This window comes from Micromys minutus (genome assembly GCF_963924665.1).
Source record: "Micromys minutus genome assembly, chromosome: 28".
Classification (NCBI taxonomy): domain Eukaryota; kingdom Metazoa; phylum Chordata; class Mammalia; order Rodentia; family Muridae; genus Micromys; species Micromys minutus.
The window spans coordinates 18,493,434-18,512,212 of record NC_137963.1 but is presented as its reverse complement, the minus strand read 5'-3'; the positions used below and the strand labels follow the sequence as shown (position 1 = coordinate 18,512,212).

Sequence of the window (18,779 nt, the reverse complement as noted above, 5' to 3'; positions counted from 1 at the left end):
AAGGGGCTAGGGTAGGTGCAACTCCAAGGTAGAGCCAAATAATCCCTGGAGAGAGCAAATGTGAGATGTGCGACAAGGAAGGGTGGCAAGGAGAAGACAAGACATATTTTGACTGAATTTCATCGAGAGGACAGTGATAGGACATTCCTTCAAGAGTCTTGATGGAGAACTATCAAGGAGAGTTGGGAAAAACCCACAGGGAGAGCCAGATCCCTTCTACTGTGTTGGTCTAAACCTCTTGTTCACCATTGGTCAGGCTCAGAAAACATAACAGTAGATCTTAAAAGAATCAGACAGCATGTTTCCTTTTAAAACTTTTTAACTTGAAGGCCCTTATATATGATCCCCAGTGAGACCCAAACTGAGACACTGTTTAGCTGCAAAAGAATTTGAACTGTTCCTTCAAATGTTGGTGCATTCTTATGTATGTCTACAACTTTACAACATCCCTGGTCCCCTGGGCTGAAAGAGTAAGTTGACTTGTGGTTACTGCATAGTGTGTTTCTATGTCACGAGTAAGAGTTTCTCTCAAATTTATTACCCAACAATAACTACAATTGATTCAGTGTCTGTGATCCCAATGCTGGGACATAGAAAAAGGATCAGGAGTTCAAAGTCACAATTGCCTCCAAGTAGACCTGAGGACAACCATGAGACTGTCACACACACACACACACACACACACACACACACACACACACACACACACCATTTTTTCTTGCAAGAAATATGTTGTCTTGGGATTTCTAATGTAAGAATTCTTTCAAATCAAATTTAAGTAGGGTAACAGAATCAAAACCATTTAATGATGCAGGTAAATGATTGTTGACAAGACCGAAAAAGGAGCCTGAAGGAGGCACTGGGAAGTGTGACCCACTGATTTCCTCTTTAATGTATACACTGTCTGCTAAAAAACCTTTGAATTACAAAAATTAACTAGGAAAGCCCCCATACCTTAATATCTCTCTGTCTCTGTCTCTGCCTCTGTATCTCAGTCTCTGTCTCTCTCCCTCTCTGTGTCTCTGTTTCTCTCTCTCTCTCTCTCTCTCTCTCTCTCTCTCTCTCTCTCTCTCTCTCTCTCTCCTCTGCAAGCTGGGACTTCTAACTTTTCCCTGATAAATAAATCTGACAGTTTATTTTCACTGTGATGTGAAACTATGCCTATCAGATGTCATAGTGCAAGCTCATCTTTTCATATGTAGTTTTTTCACAGACAGTAACATGCTAGGGTTTTTTCAAACACCTTCTTAACACTGCATAAAACTCTGTGCATATGAACATTGTTTTCTTTATAGAGCAAACATCGATGGTAAAAATCTAAATTTCAGATTCCAGAAAGTTCTCTATGAGCCTTGGATTATTTCGATTGCTCTTTCTAAATGTGGTAGATTTTCCTCATTCTCATTTTTCAGAGATCTAAGCAGAATGATTGCCTCACACATTCCCAGCAAATACCCATTACAGAATCCACTTTCCATATTTTAGGTTTCCCTGCTGTCCGGATACCTGGGCCAGTCTGATTTAAAGAACCAGGGAGCATGATCTCTCCATTCCAAAAGATAAAATGTTGGGGAACCATCACTAATACAATGAATGAGCATAAACTCAGGTGGTAGGATATGTGGCAAGATGAGAGATTTAAGGTTTAAGAATCAAGGAGTCAGGAAAGAAAAAGAAATACATGGAATCTTACCAGGTAACAGGGGATGCTTAAGTAAAGTGAGAGAGTATAAATAACATCCATAAAATGGAACACCATCCTTTCTAGTCTCGCCCCTTGCTTTTAGTGTGTTCTTTCCTTGTGGAAAGACTCGGTCTAACTATGATATTGTTGTGACTGCAGGTGTGTGTGCCGTTGGGAAGCCCATGTGTCTGCTCTTCGAATATATGGCCTATGGTGACCTCAATGAGTTCCTCCGAAGCATGTCCCCTCACACTGTGTGCAGCCTCAGCCACAGTGACCTGTCCACGAGGGCCCGGGTGTCCAGCCCTGGTCCTCCACCCCTGTCCTGTGCAGAACAGCTCTGTATTGCCAGGCAGGTGGCGGCTGGCATGGCCTATCTGTCGGAGCGCAAGTTTGTCCACCGAGACCTAGCTACCAGGAACTGCCTGGTTGGGGAGAACATGGTGGTGAAAATTGCAGACTTTGGCCTCTCCAGGAACATCTACTCGGCAGACTACTACAAAGCTGACGGAAATGACGCCATCCCTATCCGCTGGATGCCACCCGAGTCGATCTTCTACAACCGCTACACCACAGAGTCGGATGTGTGGGCCTATGGTGTGGTCCTCTGGGAGATCTTCTCCTATGGACTGCAGCCCTACTATGGAATGGCTCACGAGGAGGTCATTTACTACGTGAGAGATGGCAACATCCTTGCCTGCCCTGAGAACTGCCCCTTGGAACTGTACAACCTCATGCGCCTGTGCTGGAGCAAGCTGCCTGCGGACAGACCCAGCTTCTGCAGTATCCACCGGATCCTGCAGCGCATGTGCGAGAGAGCGGAGGGCACGGTGGGTGTCTAAGGTTGACCACTCTCAAACAACACTCAGGAGGCTCTGTTCAGACTGTGAGCTGGAAGAATCCTATAGCAGAGGTCAGATAAGACCAGATAGGAAGAGACATCATGTGCCAGTTGATTGTTTGACAGGAGAAGCAGATGGCGAATAGCCCAAAGGGTTAAAGGTAGTTGGAGATACAGGCTAGGAAGGAGGACAGTAGGTGGCTCTTCTCCCTCATAGGGACAGTTTCCAATACATGTTGCATAACAGGAGCATTGCTGATTATGTTCCTACATCTTCTCTCAGCGCAAGACTGTTGTGCTTGGGTTGAATCTGAAACTAGAGGGGCAACTTCACTTTTTAATGGAAGACATCCTGCCCGTTGCAAAATCAGCACGTCTTTGTGTGTATTTAAGTAAAAGACGTAAAACTGAAAAACAGGAATCCATTCTAGACAAGTGGCAGGTTCTTTCTGTTGGTTACATTCTTGTATCGCAAGTGTCATTTTGTATTTGCGTCCTGGAGCCACACATCTATTTGACTGCTAGATTTTTAAAGAATAAAAAATGGAAAACCTGCAGGCTCTGCGCTGACTGCCCTTCCTGGCTCCTTCCCCCCGTCTGTCGTCCAAAGGCCCTTCCTTGGCGTGCGCACATCATGGATGTGACTCACCTCATTCCTCTTGTTGGTTTGTTTCTTTGTTTTGTTTTCTAAAAACAACATAACTTAAAAGTCTACCTTTTCCTTTGAGAATTGTATTGGCATGTCTTCATTGAAATAACATGAGCAACAGATACATGTCTTTACCTCTGTCAAATACCACTTTCTTATTCTGTCTGCTCGTGAATTTGCCATATAAAAATCCTGTTGCCACAGGCCACTGACTATTATTGTAAAGCATGAGGTTTGATATTGGACATTGCAAGACGCTTTGTGGCTCCGTGCTAATTCACAAGGGATGTTTTTGTGCATTCTCATGTCTTTATAAGGCATTTCGATTGGTTGATTGGTCATAAGATTAGCAGTGTGTTGCTTCGTAGCTTCTGCACAGTAAATTGAACCATCTTGTTACTTAATATGATTTTTTTAAAAACTTTCTGGACTCAGGCCCCCCCAGTGCTTGAGATTTCTCGGCAAAGAGCACGTGTATAAGGACCCCATGGAGAGGGTTTATCATCTGTATGTGGTTTCATCACCAACACCACACAGCCTTGTGATTATTTTCCTAAGGGTTTTCGGGAATAGGAAGAAAGCCAATTTCAGTATTATCAACTTAAACGGGTCTAACATTCACTAGATGGCACGTTTGTCTCAGTATGAGTTCCAACTGCATTTTTAGTTAAAATGATTTCCTTAGTGAGTTTATAATCACTAAGTACTAAACCATTCGATGGTTTTAGTATGCTATAGTGTGAGAACATGGATCCAGTATTGTTACAGTCTCTGAACTAGTATTTTTCACACTGGAGACTAGCTATAACATGTTACCAAATGCAGCACAGTATCAGTAAGTCACAAGCAAGTCTATGTAAGTGTCCTGATACCAAACACAGCAAAAGTATCAGGTCATTTTGCATATGATTCTCAGACACATTCTATGGTACACATTAGAAGAGAGGGGGAAAAGAAATCAACTTTCCATCACTTTTGAGTTTATTATGAATCTGCAAATGTTATTGTTCTAAAAAACTAATGTAAATTCTGAATAATATCAACTTTATGGATATCCCACAGTTTAGTTGATCTTAGATTTTGAACATGTGAGGCTCTCCTAATTTTATTCATCATAAACAGTGTTTTGATCATCCACACTTGTACACATCTCTAAATACCTCTTTCTGAAAAGTCTAAGAAAGGAGATGTATGGACCACACAGTATGTACAATATTAAAACTTCGGTTACAGGGGCTGGAGACATGGCTCAGTGGTTAAGAGCACTTACTGCTCTTGCAAGGACTGGGGTTCAGTTCTCAGCACCCACATCACAGCCACCTGTAATTTCAGGTCCCAGGGCTTCCAATGCTTCTGGCCTCCAACGGCACCCACACTCATGTGCACATACTCATACACACACACACACACACACACACACATACACACACACACACATACACACATTCACACACACACACACATACACACACACACACACACACACACACACACACACAATGAAAATAGTAAAAAAAATAAAATGTCTGTTATATTGTCCTAGTCTTTCAGTCTCCAGAAATGTTTTCATAGTTTCATTGTGCGTGATAACTTGTAACATTAAGCGCTTGCTATGACAGAAAATGAATACTCTTGTATCAGTTTTGTAACACACACACAGAGATACATACACACACAATTCACAAGTGTCATAATGCAGGTGGAGAGATCAGAGTACAACCTCTAGTATTGCTTCTCATCTTCTACCTTGAGACGAAGTCGCCTGCTTTTGTCACAGTGTGTGCTAGCCTCCCTGGCTTCAGAGCTCCCAGGGGCTCACCTCCTCCACCTTGCTGTAGAGGGTTGGAGGTTATATCGCAGAGCACTTCCTGCATCTGGCTTGATGTGGGCTCTGGAGACCTGAAGTTGAGTCTTCCCTCTCATTTGGCAAGTTTAGCCACCCAGTATTCTCTGTCTTAAATAAAAAAAGAGAATGCCATTTTAATTTTATCTTAAAATCACTGGTGAAATTGAACTAGGCGTGGCAGCACAAGCCTTCAATCTCAACACCTGAGAGACAAAGCTAAAAAGGGCACAAATTCCAGGCTAGCGAGGATTATACACTTAGCAAAACTCAGCAAAAGTGCAAGTTGGAGTTTTCTTTTTCCTAGAGCATTTATAGTTTCATTTTAGTAGTTACCTACATTCTAATTTTCTGTTGTGTTCATTTTAGAATTGGCATTTAAGGTTCATTTTATAAAAAGTGTATTAGGCTTCTGTTATACTTTCTATAAAAGAGAAAATAGATATATATCTTACCTTAAAGTAAATGTTGCTTTCTTCCTTGTAAATGTAGTGATTTCTTGTGAAAAGGGGAAAAAAATCACAAGCAAAGTACATTAATGACACACACTTTACAATAATGATAAACCATTGCAAGAATTTAAAAAACACCAGCTGCTGCTTATTAATTTAATGTAGAAAAGTATTCTTTCACCATTTATCAACGCATAGATAAGGGAGGTGACTAGATAATAAATATAGGTGATATACAGAGAGATAATAGATAATGGGTAGGCACATAGATAGGTGATAGATAGATAGATAGATAGATAGATAGATAGATAGATAGATAGATAGAAGGTATATAGTTAGGTGTATACATGATAAGTGATATGTAGATAGATCAGCAGATGATTGATAGATGATAGTTACAGAGACAGACAGACAGACAGACAGATAAATTAAAGCTCAACAGACAGAATGATTCTGTTATAAAAGTTTCAGCTGTGTTCTTAATTAATATGGTCTATATCAACCCTAACATATTTGATATAATGCTATTCATGTACAACATCATTTGCAATGACTGCATAGTATTCATGAATTTATCATAGTTTTATAACATAGTAGTCCATTGTTGGAAATAGGCTTGCATCTATTTTTCATAATAAAATATAATTGCTCACAACCTTTGTTGCTAGATAGTGTGAGCATTGTTCTTAAGTAATTTCTTTAGAAATCACTCCTGGAAGTGGAATTTCTAGTTTAAAGGGCATTTGTACTTTAATGATTTTGAACACACTACACTTCCTGATTAATTTGCTGATGTACATATCTTCCAGACAAATGACAGACCCCATTTCTTTCAGCCTCACCAATACTAAGTACATTAGCATTGTGATTATTGACAACATAGTCACCTAGAATTCTTTATGCAGCTTGCACTTATATTATTTAAATGCTGATTATGTTGAATATCTCTCAGTGTTTTGGGGACAGTTATAATTTGTATGATACTAATATTTTCCTGTCGAGTGTATCACTTTTTCATTGCTTCATGAAAGCACTTTTTATATTAAATCATCAAATTTTGTCATACATATATGAACAATTGTTATCATGTTAAACTAGATTTCTGTGTGTCTTTGTTATCAGTTTTTATTAATTGGAAATGATACTGAATTTCTACATATTCAAATAACTATTATTCCCCAGTTGATATGTTAATAATGTACAACTCTATAAATTGACTTCCTAATATTGAAACAACCTTGTATTCTGAGAATAAACTACCTTTGGATTTCAATCTTGTATTTAACTTCTGACCTATTAAAACTTTGCACCAACATTTCTAAGTTGAAAAATTCATCACTTTCTTCTCTGTTACAGTTTTATCTGCATAGAAATAGTTTCATAAACTTAGGTTTTTCTGTATGATATTGGCTAATAGTATGGGTTGTTTGTGGTTTGGTTGTGTCCCACAGAGGATCATTTTCTAGAAGCTTGGTTCCAGGGTGACATTGCTGAGAAGTATTGGAACCGTTAGATGTCTAGCCCTAAGGCATTGCAGACCTCACTCTCGGAAGAGATTACTGCTGGCGTCTTGGAGTGAGTCACTCCTCACAAGGGTGGGTTGTTATAGGATGAGGTCACTTCAGTGTATGTCCTACCTTGGGCTTCAGGTTTTTTTTTTTTTTAATTATTGTTTGGACCCTCCAGCCACCAGAATTACAAGACAAATAAAGGACTCAGCCTCTGACATTTGGTTTTAGCAAAGGGAGTAGAGTAATATGTAAATGTAAAAGGCCCTCAGACCTTAGGTGGCTCCCAGACCTTCGCAATGGAAGTACCTCAGTCCATAAAACCCAGCACATAGACAATACCACCCACCAAATAGCAAAGAAAGACCTAGTCTACCAAAGTCCACAGTTCTGAGAACTAACCATGTTTTTTAGCTTCCGTGGCTCTGCTTCTGACTGATTGTTCTTGTTAAATGAACTATGTCAACGCAGAATAGATTTTTGGTGGTTAAAAGCTCACCCTGAGCAAGACTCGGGGCTACAGTAGGATCCTGAACACTGGGCGTCATCACTGGCTCGATAATAAAGATTTTCTATCGCCTTACACCCGTGTATGGGTAGTTTTATCTGGTGAATACCCCTCAACAATCAGTATATTTTTAAACTAATTATTTGTTTGCTGAAGTAACAAATCTAAGGTCAAACCCTCTTTAGCAGGAGACAGAGGAAGAAAACCCGAGTCCTGTCTTATTGCTTACTTCCTTCAGCTTCTGTACTGAGAACTTTACCATTCTTGCTTTCAGCTTTTCTGGTGGGGACATTGCAATTCTTCTAATGAACATGCCCATTTCTCTCTTCTACATCGATCAACTTAAGAAGGTACAAAGTATTCCCCTCCTGATGGTTATTCTTGGTTGTCAATTTGACTACATTGGGGATGAACTAAAAACCCAAAATGGGGCATACCTGTGAGGAATAAAAATGTTTAATTTGAAGAGAGAAGATCCACTTCTATTTTGGATCCTTGGGGTGGGAAACCACACCTTTAATCTGAACCTTCCGCTAGAAGCCTGTAGAGGGACACAGGAAAGGGAGGATTCTGTTCTTTCCTGATAGCAAGTCCATCCCTTCGGTGGTATTAGGACCGACTTCTTCAGGATTCTGGTGTGCACTGAAGACTGGCGGAGACATTCAGTCTTGTGAACCGAACAACTACTGAGTTCTTGGACTTTCCGTTCACAACCAGTCATTGCTGGACTTTCTAATCATAGTCTGTAAGTCATTCTAATAAATCACTATGTATATTAACTCTGGAAAGACTGTTACTCTAGAGACCCCTGACTAATACAACCCTTATTAAAAAGGGCAGTTTAGAAAATGGTTACTCAAATCTGCCCAGATCCTGAGACATGATAGTTTTTTTTTTTTTTTTTTTTTTTTTTTTTTTTTTTTTTACTAAGTTACGTTTATTGCAACGCTCACACATAAAAAGAACAGTTGCCTACTGTTTCTAGATAAAGTGAAATAAAGTTAGAGTTTCCACATTTTCTCCATCACTTTCTCCTATCATGGCAACACCAGGCATCTATAACTACATGCTTCCAGGATCTGTAGGAGTCAACGTGAGGTGGATTTTTGTACCTTGTTTAGATGTGGGTACATTGACTATAAATTGACCCCAAGCATGGTGAAAGCAAAAATCAGCTAATCATAATTAGTCGATTGTGGAAATATTTATAAATTTGGCAAAAAATAGTGGTGTATCAGTACTTTAAGCTAAAAATACACTCTACTTACTGTCTGTGGGTGAGATCGCACTGTAATTCTTATTGTCTGTGGGTGAGACCGTCCTGGAAATCTCACAAAACCAGCACATCACCCTCTCTTTCTCACTTCAGTTTTTCTTTCCTCATTCTTTGGCTTCCTTTCATTCTTGATTTTGTTTTCCACAAATATCTACTGTTTTTTGCAGTTCTCTAGATGTATTTACCCAGCAGCAGAGTCTAGAGGATCTGAGTCAGAGTCCTCTATGTAGCCCAAACAATGGAGGTCTCCACTCTGGGTACATTAAAGATTGATATGCTTCATGGTGGAGGAGGGGATTGTTAGTGGTTCCATGCTTTTGTTCCCCTGTTTTCTCTCTATTCATTGAAACCATGCCTACACACACACACACACACACACACACACTCACACACTCACACATACACTCACACACACATACACACACTCACTCTCACACATACATATACTCACACACTCACAAACACATACACATACACACATACACTCATACACACATACACTTATAGACACATACATGCACACACACATACACACTCTCACATACACACACACACTCACACACACATACACACACTCACACACACTCACACACACTCACACACACACACACACACACACACACACACACACCTATGTTCAACATCCCAGCTCAAGACCCTTCTCAGTCAAATCCTCCAGTCTACTCACAGAGCAGGTCAAAGAGCTCCCACTAGCAATGAAGCTCCTAGTTCTTTCTGTCCCACAAATAACCTTCTAGTTGGTCATGTTGATTGATAACCTTTGCAGTCCACATCCTCTGTGTCAGAGCTTAGAGCTTTTTTCCACATGGAGTCACTTGTTACTTTGACTGACACACAGTTTATATATAGTGCAAGCATCAAATGGTCCAATACTACTTATGCCCTCCATTATCAACTGATAAGAACATTAAGATATTTCCTACTTTACAAAATCTTGTTGACAGGATGTCACTGACATAATTTTCAGACAGCCCAATGTTAATTCTTATTTATATGTAATTCCCATCATCTCAATGAAATATTGGAATAAAACATTTAGTCTACCAACTTGATCAAGAAACCTCTCTGGGATAGTTGAAAGAGCTTAGGGATTACCTCTTTACACTTCTTTAGGGCTTCTTTCTTCTTCTTCTTCTTCTTCTTCTTCTTCTTCTTCTTCTTCTTCTTCTTCTTCTTCTTCTTCTTCTTCTTCTTCTTCTTCTTCTTCTTCTTCTTCTTCTTCATCTTCTTCTTCTTCTTCATCTTCTTCTTCTTCCTCCTTCTCCTCCTCTTCCTCCTTCTCCTCCTTTATCTCCTCCCCCTCCTCTCAGTCTCTTAATTTTGATACATCTGTTAGCCAACACCTCAGACAAGATCTTTCTTTTATATACCTCATCTGGTGTCAATACTATATGCTAACCTTTAGCTCAAACATCACCCCCAAGCTGTACTTATTTCTCTAATTATCTATGTAGATGAGGACTTCAAATCTCTTTTCCAAAGGTTGGTTCTGCTATTTCTGCTTACTTGACCTAAGAGTAGAGATTCAATCTACTCATTTAATCTGCTTCTCATCTTGGTAGTGTCTTTCATGCTAGGGAGGGGTCTGATGTAATCTCCAATGAGGGCACAGCACAGTGTTCTGGAGCTACTGAGGTTTATGATTATTCTCAAGAAGTGAGACCATGTCTGTGTTCACAGTTTTCAATACCTTCATCTGTTCCCATTGCAGACATCAGGATTTCCTTGGCTACTTGGGGCTGTCCCTGATTTTCAGTATAATGTGGATGCTCCTTTTAAAAAAAAGTCTGTGTGTTTCTCTATCAGGATTGAAGAAAAAAGAACTTGGCAATATGTTCATCCCAGCATTTTAAGCAGAGTTCTCCATACGCCAGGAAAAATGATGCCTTGGCCTTACAGCTGGAGTGTTTCTAGCTGCTTGCTTTTTTTCTTTGCTTCAGATACACAGTCTTCAAACTATGGGAACTTATAAAGATTCACTTTGGCCTAGATCACCATAAAAACCAGATACTGCTCACATGGCTTTTGATATTGAAACAGCCAAAAGTCTATATTGATTTAAAAAAATTCACAGGTGTCTGATTTTTTAAAAAGACCAAAATTCCCCAACTGGAATATTTATGAAACCACTCCAAGGCTCATGGAACATCTTGGAAGAGGGCCTGGAAAAGATGCAAGAGACAGAGAAAGGGGTGGAAAGTTGTGGAACATTCTCTTCCAGGAATGGCCTGGCTTTTGCTGTATCTCTCCACAGCTGTGCATTATTAACATATTCTTTTTTGCACAACATCTGCTCATAGTTTGGGCCAATGTACAGCCCATCATGGATGGGTGAGGAGCTCGTGAGCTCATTCATCTCTGAGGACCTCCAAGAAGATAACGGCTGCTGGAAGGACATTTTCTGCAGTGGCGTGGTCTCTGGTGAATTGAGCTCTCCCTATTCTTGTAAATAACCCAGGCTCCTGCAAGAAATTCCGATGGCATTCATTGGTGTATAAGCACCATCTCACACACGCAAGCGCACACACACACACACACACACACGTAGAAGGGGTTGGGGGAAGAAAATGGACAAGAAAGAGTAATGGGATCAATATTATCAAATTTTATAAGAAAACTAATTCCATTATATCGTTGTCAAAATAAAAGGTGCACACACACGTCCAGATGTTCTGGCTTTCTAAGGGAAGGCGTGTCATCTAAATGAGCATGTTCTCTGAATATGACACACGATCAAGAGAAACATTCAATCACTTCCAACCCTTTGCACATCCCCCTTACTGGGTCCCTCTTCATTCAATCCATCTGTTCAACAGGGATCATTCCTTCATCAACAGCATCACCACACCTGTGATTCACAACGGTTCATTGCTACCCCATCTGAAGCACAGCCTCCTAAGAAGAGGGGCCATCTTTACTACCTTAAAGCTAAATCAGGCAGATGTCACCCTAGAAAGCACTGTGTGAAAGGCTTCGATACACACTGTCACTTAATCTAAAAAGAAGATGTTTATTTATACAGTTTGGGGGTAATTTGGAAGAAAGTTAATGTTTCCTATTAAAGCCCGCTTGACTTATCACAGCAAAGATGGATTTTTCTGGCACTTGGCGAAGCTCATATTTTTAGTACAACTGGGAAGAGGAGTCTAAATGACACAGCTCCGAAGGGAACACCTCTTGTCTGGCACGCACCTTCTAATGGTTCATCCTGTAGGTTTGAAATCCGCACTTATGTCTTTGTCCCAAGATAGTCTTGTGTTATGCACCAACCTGGGTTTTCTGCTAACCATAAATTTAAAGGGGAAAACCTATAAACAAATGTGATTTTAGTGACTTTATATAAGTACCTTCATCAACATAGCATGCTTTCTCAAATCTGGCAGTGATGAGGTAAATATAAGGATTCAGGAGCTGGCTGGGGTCCTAAGTGACATAGTCCCTCTCTGCCTTAATTTTCCTTATTAATAAAACTCTAAGGGGGTATTGTGAGGCTAAATAGTTTCTTAAGTCAGAAGTGCTTAGGAAAGTCCCTGGAACACAGAACTTTGCTGGTATGGTTTTGTCTATTTCTCTTCCATTGTACTATAATTCCACTATTGGCTGCCCTCCTCTTATATCTTAAAATGAGGAAACAATTAATCAGAAACAATAAACATTTGTAGGAATCTTAACACACGTTTCAGTACTGCCCTCTAGAAAATCTTAAGACAGTTTATACAACCACCATTAACTGTGCAAGTGGCCATTTCTCATACTCTGGATAGCCTAGAACATCATCAAATTTAATTTGCATCCATTGGTACTAAAGAAATTATGTCTCTCTGTCATTCACCTAAAGAAATTAAAATAACGGTCTTTAAAAAAAACTTTTCAAAATCATTTAGGAGTGTATCAACTTTAATTTTTCTTATACCACCTGTTCATCTCACTTAAATATTTTCTAGAACAATGTGTATTCTAGATCTTTGCTTCCCACAGCCATTAGTCATTATTTTCATCTTACTGCTTTAATTGTGTTATTTTTCTCAGATAACACAAATTTCCTGCTCTAATATCTCAGTTCTTTCACGTCTTCCGTCTAACACGTCCAAACACTTTTTTGTGGTTTCCACTGCAATATTCTCATTTCTGTTTATTTTAGTGGGTCATGTACTCATTAGGTCAACAATCAAGTGTTTTACGAATCCTCTCTTCAGGCCTCTAATCCGGAAGATAAGGTAGGTGTGTTTCCCCGATTCCTCTCACCCAATACAGGAAAGCCCCTGAATGTTACATATGAAGAAGCCACACAAAGATGAAGAAGGGCACAGAGAAAGAGGATTCACCATGGGGAAAAGGACAGACCCATGAATGACATGCTGCTGAGCCCGGAGGTTTCCTTTGTGCTGTAAGTAGCACAGGCTTAAACTTAAAGGATTCGGAAATACTGAAAGGTCAATGGGCAAGTACCAGAAAAGCCCAACGAAGACCTGCTATTTTTAGTATAACTGTGGAAAGGGTAGGCTAGGAAGATAAAATACTTCCAGACAAAAATTTCTCTTCTTAGGACAAAAACACACAGGAAAAATCTTACCTCCACCCATGCTTGGAAGCCCAACTGAAAACCCCACTGTAATGAAGGGCTCAAACTCTCCCCGGGGCGGGAGCGCTAGAAGTCTTCAGAATTACAGATTTCCCTTTCTTGCACCTGGCTCTAAATGTGTGGAGAAGAAATATTTACAACAACTGTATTATAATCAAGAGAGGCTAAAGAAACGACAGAACATTATCTCTACATATGGGTGCATGAACACACAGGTACACACGAAACACATGTGGGTACTCACATACACAAGCACACATACACAAGCACACACATTAGCCCTCAAACACAAATACACATGAACTCATAGACACACAGTCACATATACATACACACACACACACTCATGGACACACAGACACACACACACACATACACACACACACACACACACACACCGAGTCACCACTAACAAAGCAGTACAGAGACAAACCTATATGCACTACCTAATAATCAAAACAGAACTCTTAACAGTGTTCAGGTAACCACACACTCAAGGATAAACAGCGAGTAACAAATAAAAGGGCGGATTTGAGTCCCAGCTTAACAACCCTCTTGGATTCAAAGTCTTGAGTTCCTTGACTTCCAAACTTTCGATTCGTCAATGTTTCTCTCTGATAGACAAAGCCACCTAGTTAAGGAATAGTGACACGATAGCCAGATGTGGTGACACACGTAATCCTAACATTTGAGAAACAGAGGCAAGCGTAATACGCCTATGAGGCAGCCTGGGGTGTGTGTGGAGAACGGGGTGGGGTGGGGGGGGGAGTTGTATATTGCACATTGAAGACCTTAACCTACACAGATGAAAGGGCGGTGAGGTTGAGTCTTTAGGGGTGGGGGTTCAGGACCTCACCTTCCTTTCTTATTTAAGAACCAACTAAACTTATTAAAGAAGTAACTAAACTTTAAAAGAAATGGGAACTAAATGGGGAATGTCTTTCCAGAGGCTCATGTTTGGACACTTGGTCCCAGGCTGGTAGCATTGCTTAGAAGTGAAGCTCACTGGAGAGACAGGAAGTCACTAGGAAAGGATCGAGACTTTAATGACCTGACCGCATTTGCCATCTGGATCTGACTACCAACCCAGTATGATTAGACCCCTCGGGCTCCAGCCAACAGGGCTTCCCCACCAGGATGGATTTTTCTATCTATTCCAACTGTTCCACCGAATCGAGCCTTCACCCCTGTAAGCTGCTTCTTGTGAGATATTTAATCACAGTTGCTAATGCAGGAAGGAGCAAAAATTGTGACTTTTTGGCCTCAAAATAGATGAGAAAGAAAGCTCCTATCTTACCTTTCACAACAAGAACACGGCACGGTTAATCAGTAAACCGTGATTTACTACAAGAAAGCTACTGTTGATTGCTAGTGGTGGATGTGTGCCCATCTCTGAAAGTGTTACAGATTCTCAGATCAGACCAAGAAGATAGAGGAGGAAGAAGAGGGTGTGATGAGTCAAACCATCTCTCCCATTTTTTATTTATAAAATGTAAGCCAGTCCTAAATTCTCTCGATTGTGAAGCCTGGGTCCTCAGAATTCAGAAGAAATTGGTGGGTTTTTTTTTTTTTTTTTTCACTAATTCTGAGGAAGAACATTCCTGGATGGTTATGTCTCTGTGTGCTGGAAATGAGAACAGGGAAGTGTCCTGGCAACAGTCTGGTGAACCATAATTCTCTCTGCTGTCAAGAACAGCACACGTTCCCCCACACTTGGGAAAGTTCTCCACGCAGAGCTAACAAGGATTTGCAAAGACCACAAAAGGAATTGTTCAGCAAAGAAAATGCCAAACCTGGCACTAACAATGCAATCTAGCAACAGCTACCAGTGAATCTCACTTGGTAGAAAGAATCCGAAACAGAGACCAGCAACCAAGTTCAGGGCCTGAGAAAGAGGGGCCCTAACATGGGCCATGGGGTTAAGCAAACTTTACCAGGTTCTTCTCTATCCTGGATCTTCCTCATGGAGTGAGAGGTCTAAGGGGAAAGAAGAAAACATGACTACCCAGAGCCTGGGGTTATCAAGAACCCCAGATTCTCCACTGCAACAATCATCTGGCTTGTGGCTTTGAGACCCTGGAGGTGACCATGCTCTGATGTGCAGGGCTTAGCTGAAAGGCAGCTGCAGTGAAGAGAAGTTGAACGTCGGTGACCTTATGTGTTGGGTAGACCTAACATGGGTCGACCTAGATGGGAAAAGGAATGAAAAGAACTGAGGTCAGCTCTTCGCTCACACCAGCGTCCAGCAACGCGCTCTGAAGACTGCAGATCCCAGGAAGGCCACATATGTCACTGTCCTCCCTGAGACCAACCAGCTGACGAGAAATAACTTAGGTGAGAATTTCCCAGGAGTGGGGAGGGGAGGCTTTGTGGGTGAGGTTCGATCTGTGGTGGCAGGAACTGGCAACGGAGCTTGTTACAGTTCTACAGACTGAGAAGCAAGGGAGACAGCAAGCAGAGCCAGCCTCGAGACCTGTCCCTGGAAATTCACTCCCTCCAGCTGTGTCTCACCTCATAAACTTTCCACAGCCTTCCAAACAGAACCACAGGTGGGGACCAAGTGTTCATGGATGGGAGCCTATGGAAGACATTTTATATCAGATTCTCTTGTGTGCCTGTGTGTGCTCTCTTGCTCATAAATACAGATACACACGCACATACACATATGTCATATACATATGCACATACTTAAGCATCATATACATATACAAATGCACACATATGCATATATACACAAATATGCATATGTAAAGATGTACATATATACACATATACACATATGTACATATACACATACACATAAGATTTTACTACAGTTTTAAGGGGTATATACTTCTAGGGAGTTAGGAAACCTACATCGGGTCAAACAGTAAGTAATGTGTCCATGATGTCCCAGAGCAATAATGTCTTGAAGCCCACACTTGTGACCAGTTTACTGTCCAAATATAATTTTCATTCTTTGGAGAAATTTGGAATGCACCCAAATCTTCAGTGGAATCTGTGTTTTAAACTATCAACATGTGACTGGAGAAAAATAACAGTAAATTATCTATTTACTTAATTATAACAAGAGAATGGGAGTGGTGTTAGGAAGACTCAGTGCCGAGGGTGCTGTTGAGTCTTTATTTTAGCCTTGAGGAATCTGTTCTAACAAATAAAAACAAAACAAAGCAACAACACACCATAAAAATGTATCCAAAGGCAAAGAGGGACCTATATGGCCCTCTACAGGGTTAGATAACTTTAAGTATTCCAAGACAGGCTTGTAGGGATGCATAATCTTACTTGATGAGCAAGAAAACTGACAATAAAGGTGACGGAGCCAATAGTTGTCAAATGCATGATCTCTTGACTCAAAGTAGAATTGCATTGTGGTTTCGGTCATTTTTAGACCCTTAGGGAAAGACCCCAAGAGCTTACGCAGGATGCAGATTTTGGGAAGGATGGCCTAGGATTTGATGTACAGTAGCCACCAATGACATGCCCATTACTCAAATCCAGGGAATCACTTACATTCGAGAGCTCAGCCACTTTTCCATGACACACATGGACTTTTAAATTATTATAAATGCAGTCTAGGAACTCGGGTATCTAAAACCCAGGTTCTTTAAATGCTTTGAACACTCAGTATCTCTAGGAGTCTTTCTATTTTAAGAGGGTACCTGGAGAGTAAATGCTGTCTGTGACTGGACCCCAAAGATCTCTGTTGTCACCAGGAGAGTCATCTCGAATTTCCATTGTTCTTTCAGTCAACAACTCCACGGGATATTCTTTCCTTGTTCTCCTTTTTGCTCTGGGCATTCAATGTAATCTCTCCAGTTGATTATCTAGCCTTTTTCCAAGTGGAACAATGAATTCTTCGGAATGGGACAGGTGGCAGGTGGCAAGAGGATCTTGTGACCTTGCTACAGCAGAGAAATGGTACCTGGACATCCAGGAGGACAGGCAATGCCACCGCATCTCAGAGCTCATCTGTATGTGTCTTGGATTGCGACCACTGAGGCATAGCTGCTCATGTCACAGGTCATTCAGGTTTAGACCACAAAGTTTCTAGTCTATATCTATTGTGGTCAAATAATAAGATCGTTCAGTTGAAAAGAAGTAGCTTAGTTGGAAATATCACAAATGTTGAGAAATACTTAGGACACTAGAGTAGCCCCTGCAGGACTTCTCTCGTGTGACTGTGAATGCCTCGTGGATTTAACGTGGGCTCTTTACACTGATGTTAAATACATCCCAAAATAATACCAAATCATTTTTGTAAGTTCTAGTGGTTATATGGTTTTCATGATTCAACAATCAAATGAAATTCCAGCCAGTGCTAAGAATTCCATTATCCTGAATGTGCTGAGACCCTCAACAAGGACACTGTGTACAGGGCCTGGGATGGCTTTTCAAAGTTCCAAGCCAGGAAGGATGGATGAATCTCCCACCAAAACTTGGAAGAGAGAGAGAAATAAAACTGTCACTCAACTTCCCTAGACCTTAGATTCAAAAATGGAAACTCATGTTTAAGAGCTTCGAATTCGGATAATCTATGCCTGTGGACCATTGGTGCAGGGCGGGCAATTTGCCTGAAATAGATGTGAACCTGAGAGCTTTAGGGTTGGATTGAGAGAAGCTTATCTCTGGGACGTTTCTCCTCTGGGAGCAGGTGGTCAGGGGATAGTAGTATGAGAACAGGGGTCTACTGTTTGGAGATTCCTTTTTTCAATTTTATTGGATATTCTCAGTATTTACATTTCAAATGTTATATCCTTCCCCCATCCACTCCCCTTCCTCCTCCCTTTCAACTTGCTTCCATGAAGGTGCTCCCTCTCCCAATCACCTCACCACCTCAGTGCCTTGGCTGGAGATATTTTTAGTTGAGAGCTTTCAGAATAACCTCCCTCCATGTCTAAATATCTTTCCTAAAGTGATCATAGACGCCATAGCTGATGGAGGACTAGAATGGATTTAAGAGCAAGGGTAAAGTCAGCTGTTGCTATGACCTGGTAAAGTTTGCGTCTAGACTTGGTAGCACCAGTGGGTGGCCCATAATGGGTGAGATGGGTGTGCACCTTTTGAAAGGGAATATTTTAAACTAAAACTCTCTTTTGCTGTTGTCATTTTTCTGCAAAGGAAAAAAGTGACCAAAAGGCCACAAGAGCAGTAGAGATGACAGTGTTGAGCATAAGTGGGGTGACTTCCGTTCCTGAACTTGAGGAATTCACGTTCGGTCGTCTTCTTAGCCGGTGGGATCTGCGGGGTAATTGTGGGGCTTGGAGTTTTAAATCACTTCCAGTTTAAGACAGATGAGGAAAAACTATATGCGTTTATCTCCACATGGGAGCTTCACTGGCCATCGATTTGGAAGACAGCAAGTGGGAGGGGTCCTGCTGGCAAATAGCAGGACGACAAATGAACAAGGAACGG

The 18,779-nt window shown here is 40.9% G+C and overlaps 1 protein-coding gene across 5 annotated transcripts in view; it reads left to right on the top strand.

The window, feature by feature from the left end:
* Nucleotides 1–3,095, top strand: part of MUSK (muscle associated receptor tyrosine kinase) — a 98,026-nt gene extending 94,931 nt beyond the window's left edge. For all 5 annotated transcript variants that reach the window (XM_080940031.1, XM_080940029.1, XM_080940030.1 and 2 more), the window contains one exon: nt 1,844–3,095. In XM_080940031.1, coding sequence (XP_080796157.1) covers nt 1,844–2,526 — 683 coding nt within the window. In that variant the 3' untranslated portion in view covers nt 2,527–3,095. The remainder of the gene's footprint in view (nt 1–1,843) is intronic.
* The last annotated feature ends 15,684 nt before the right edge of the window (nt 3,096–18,779 follow it).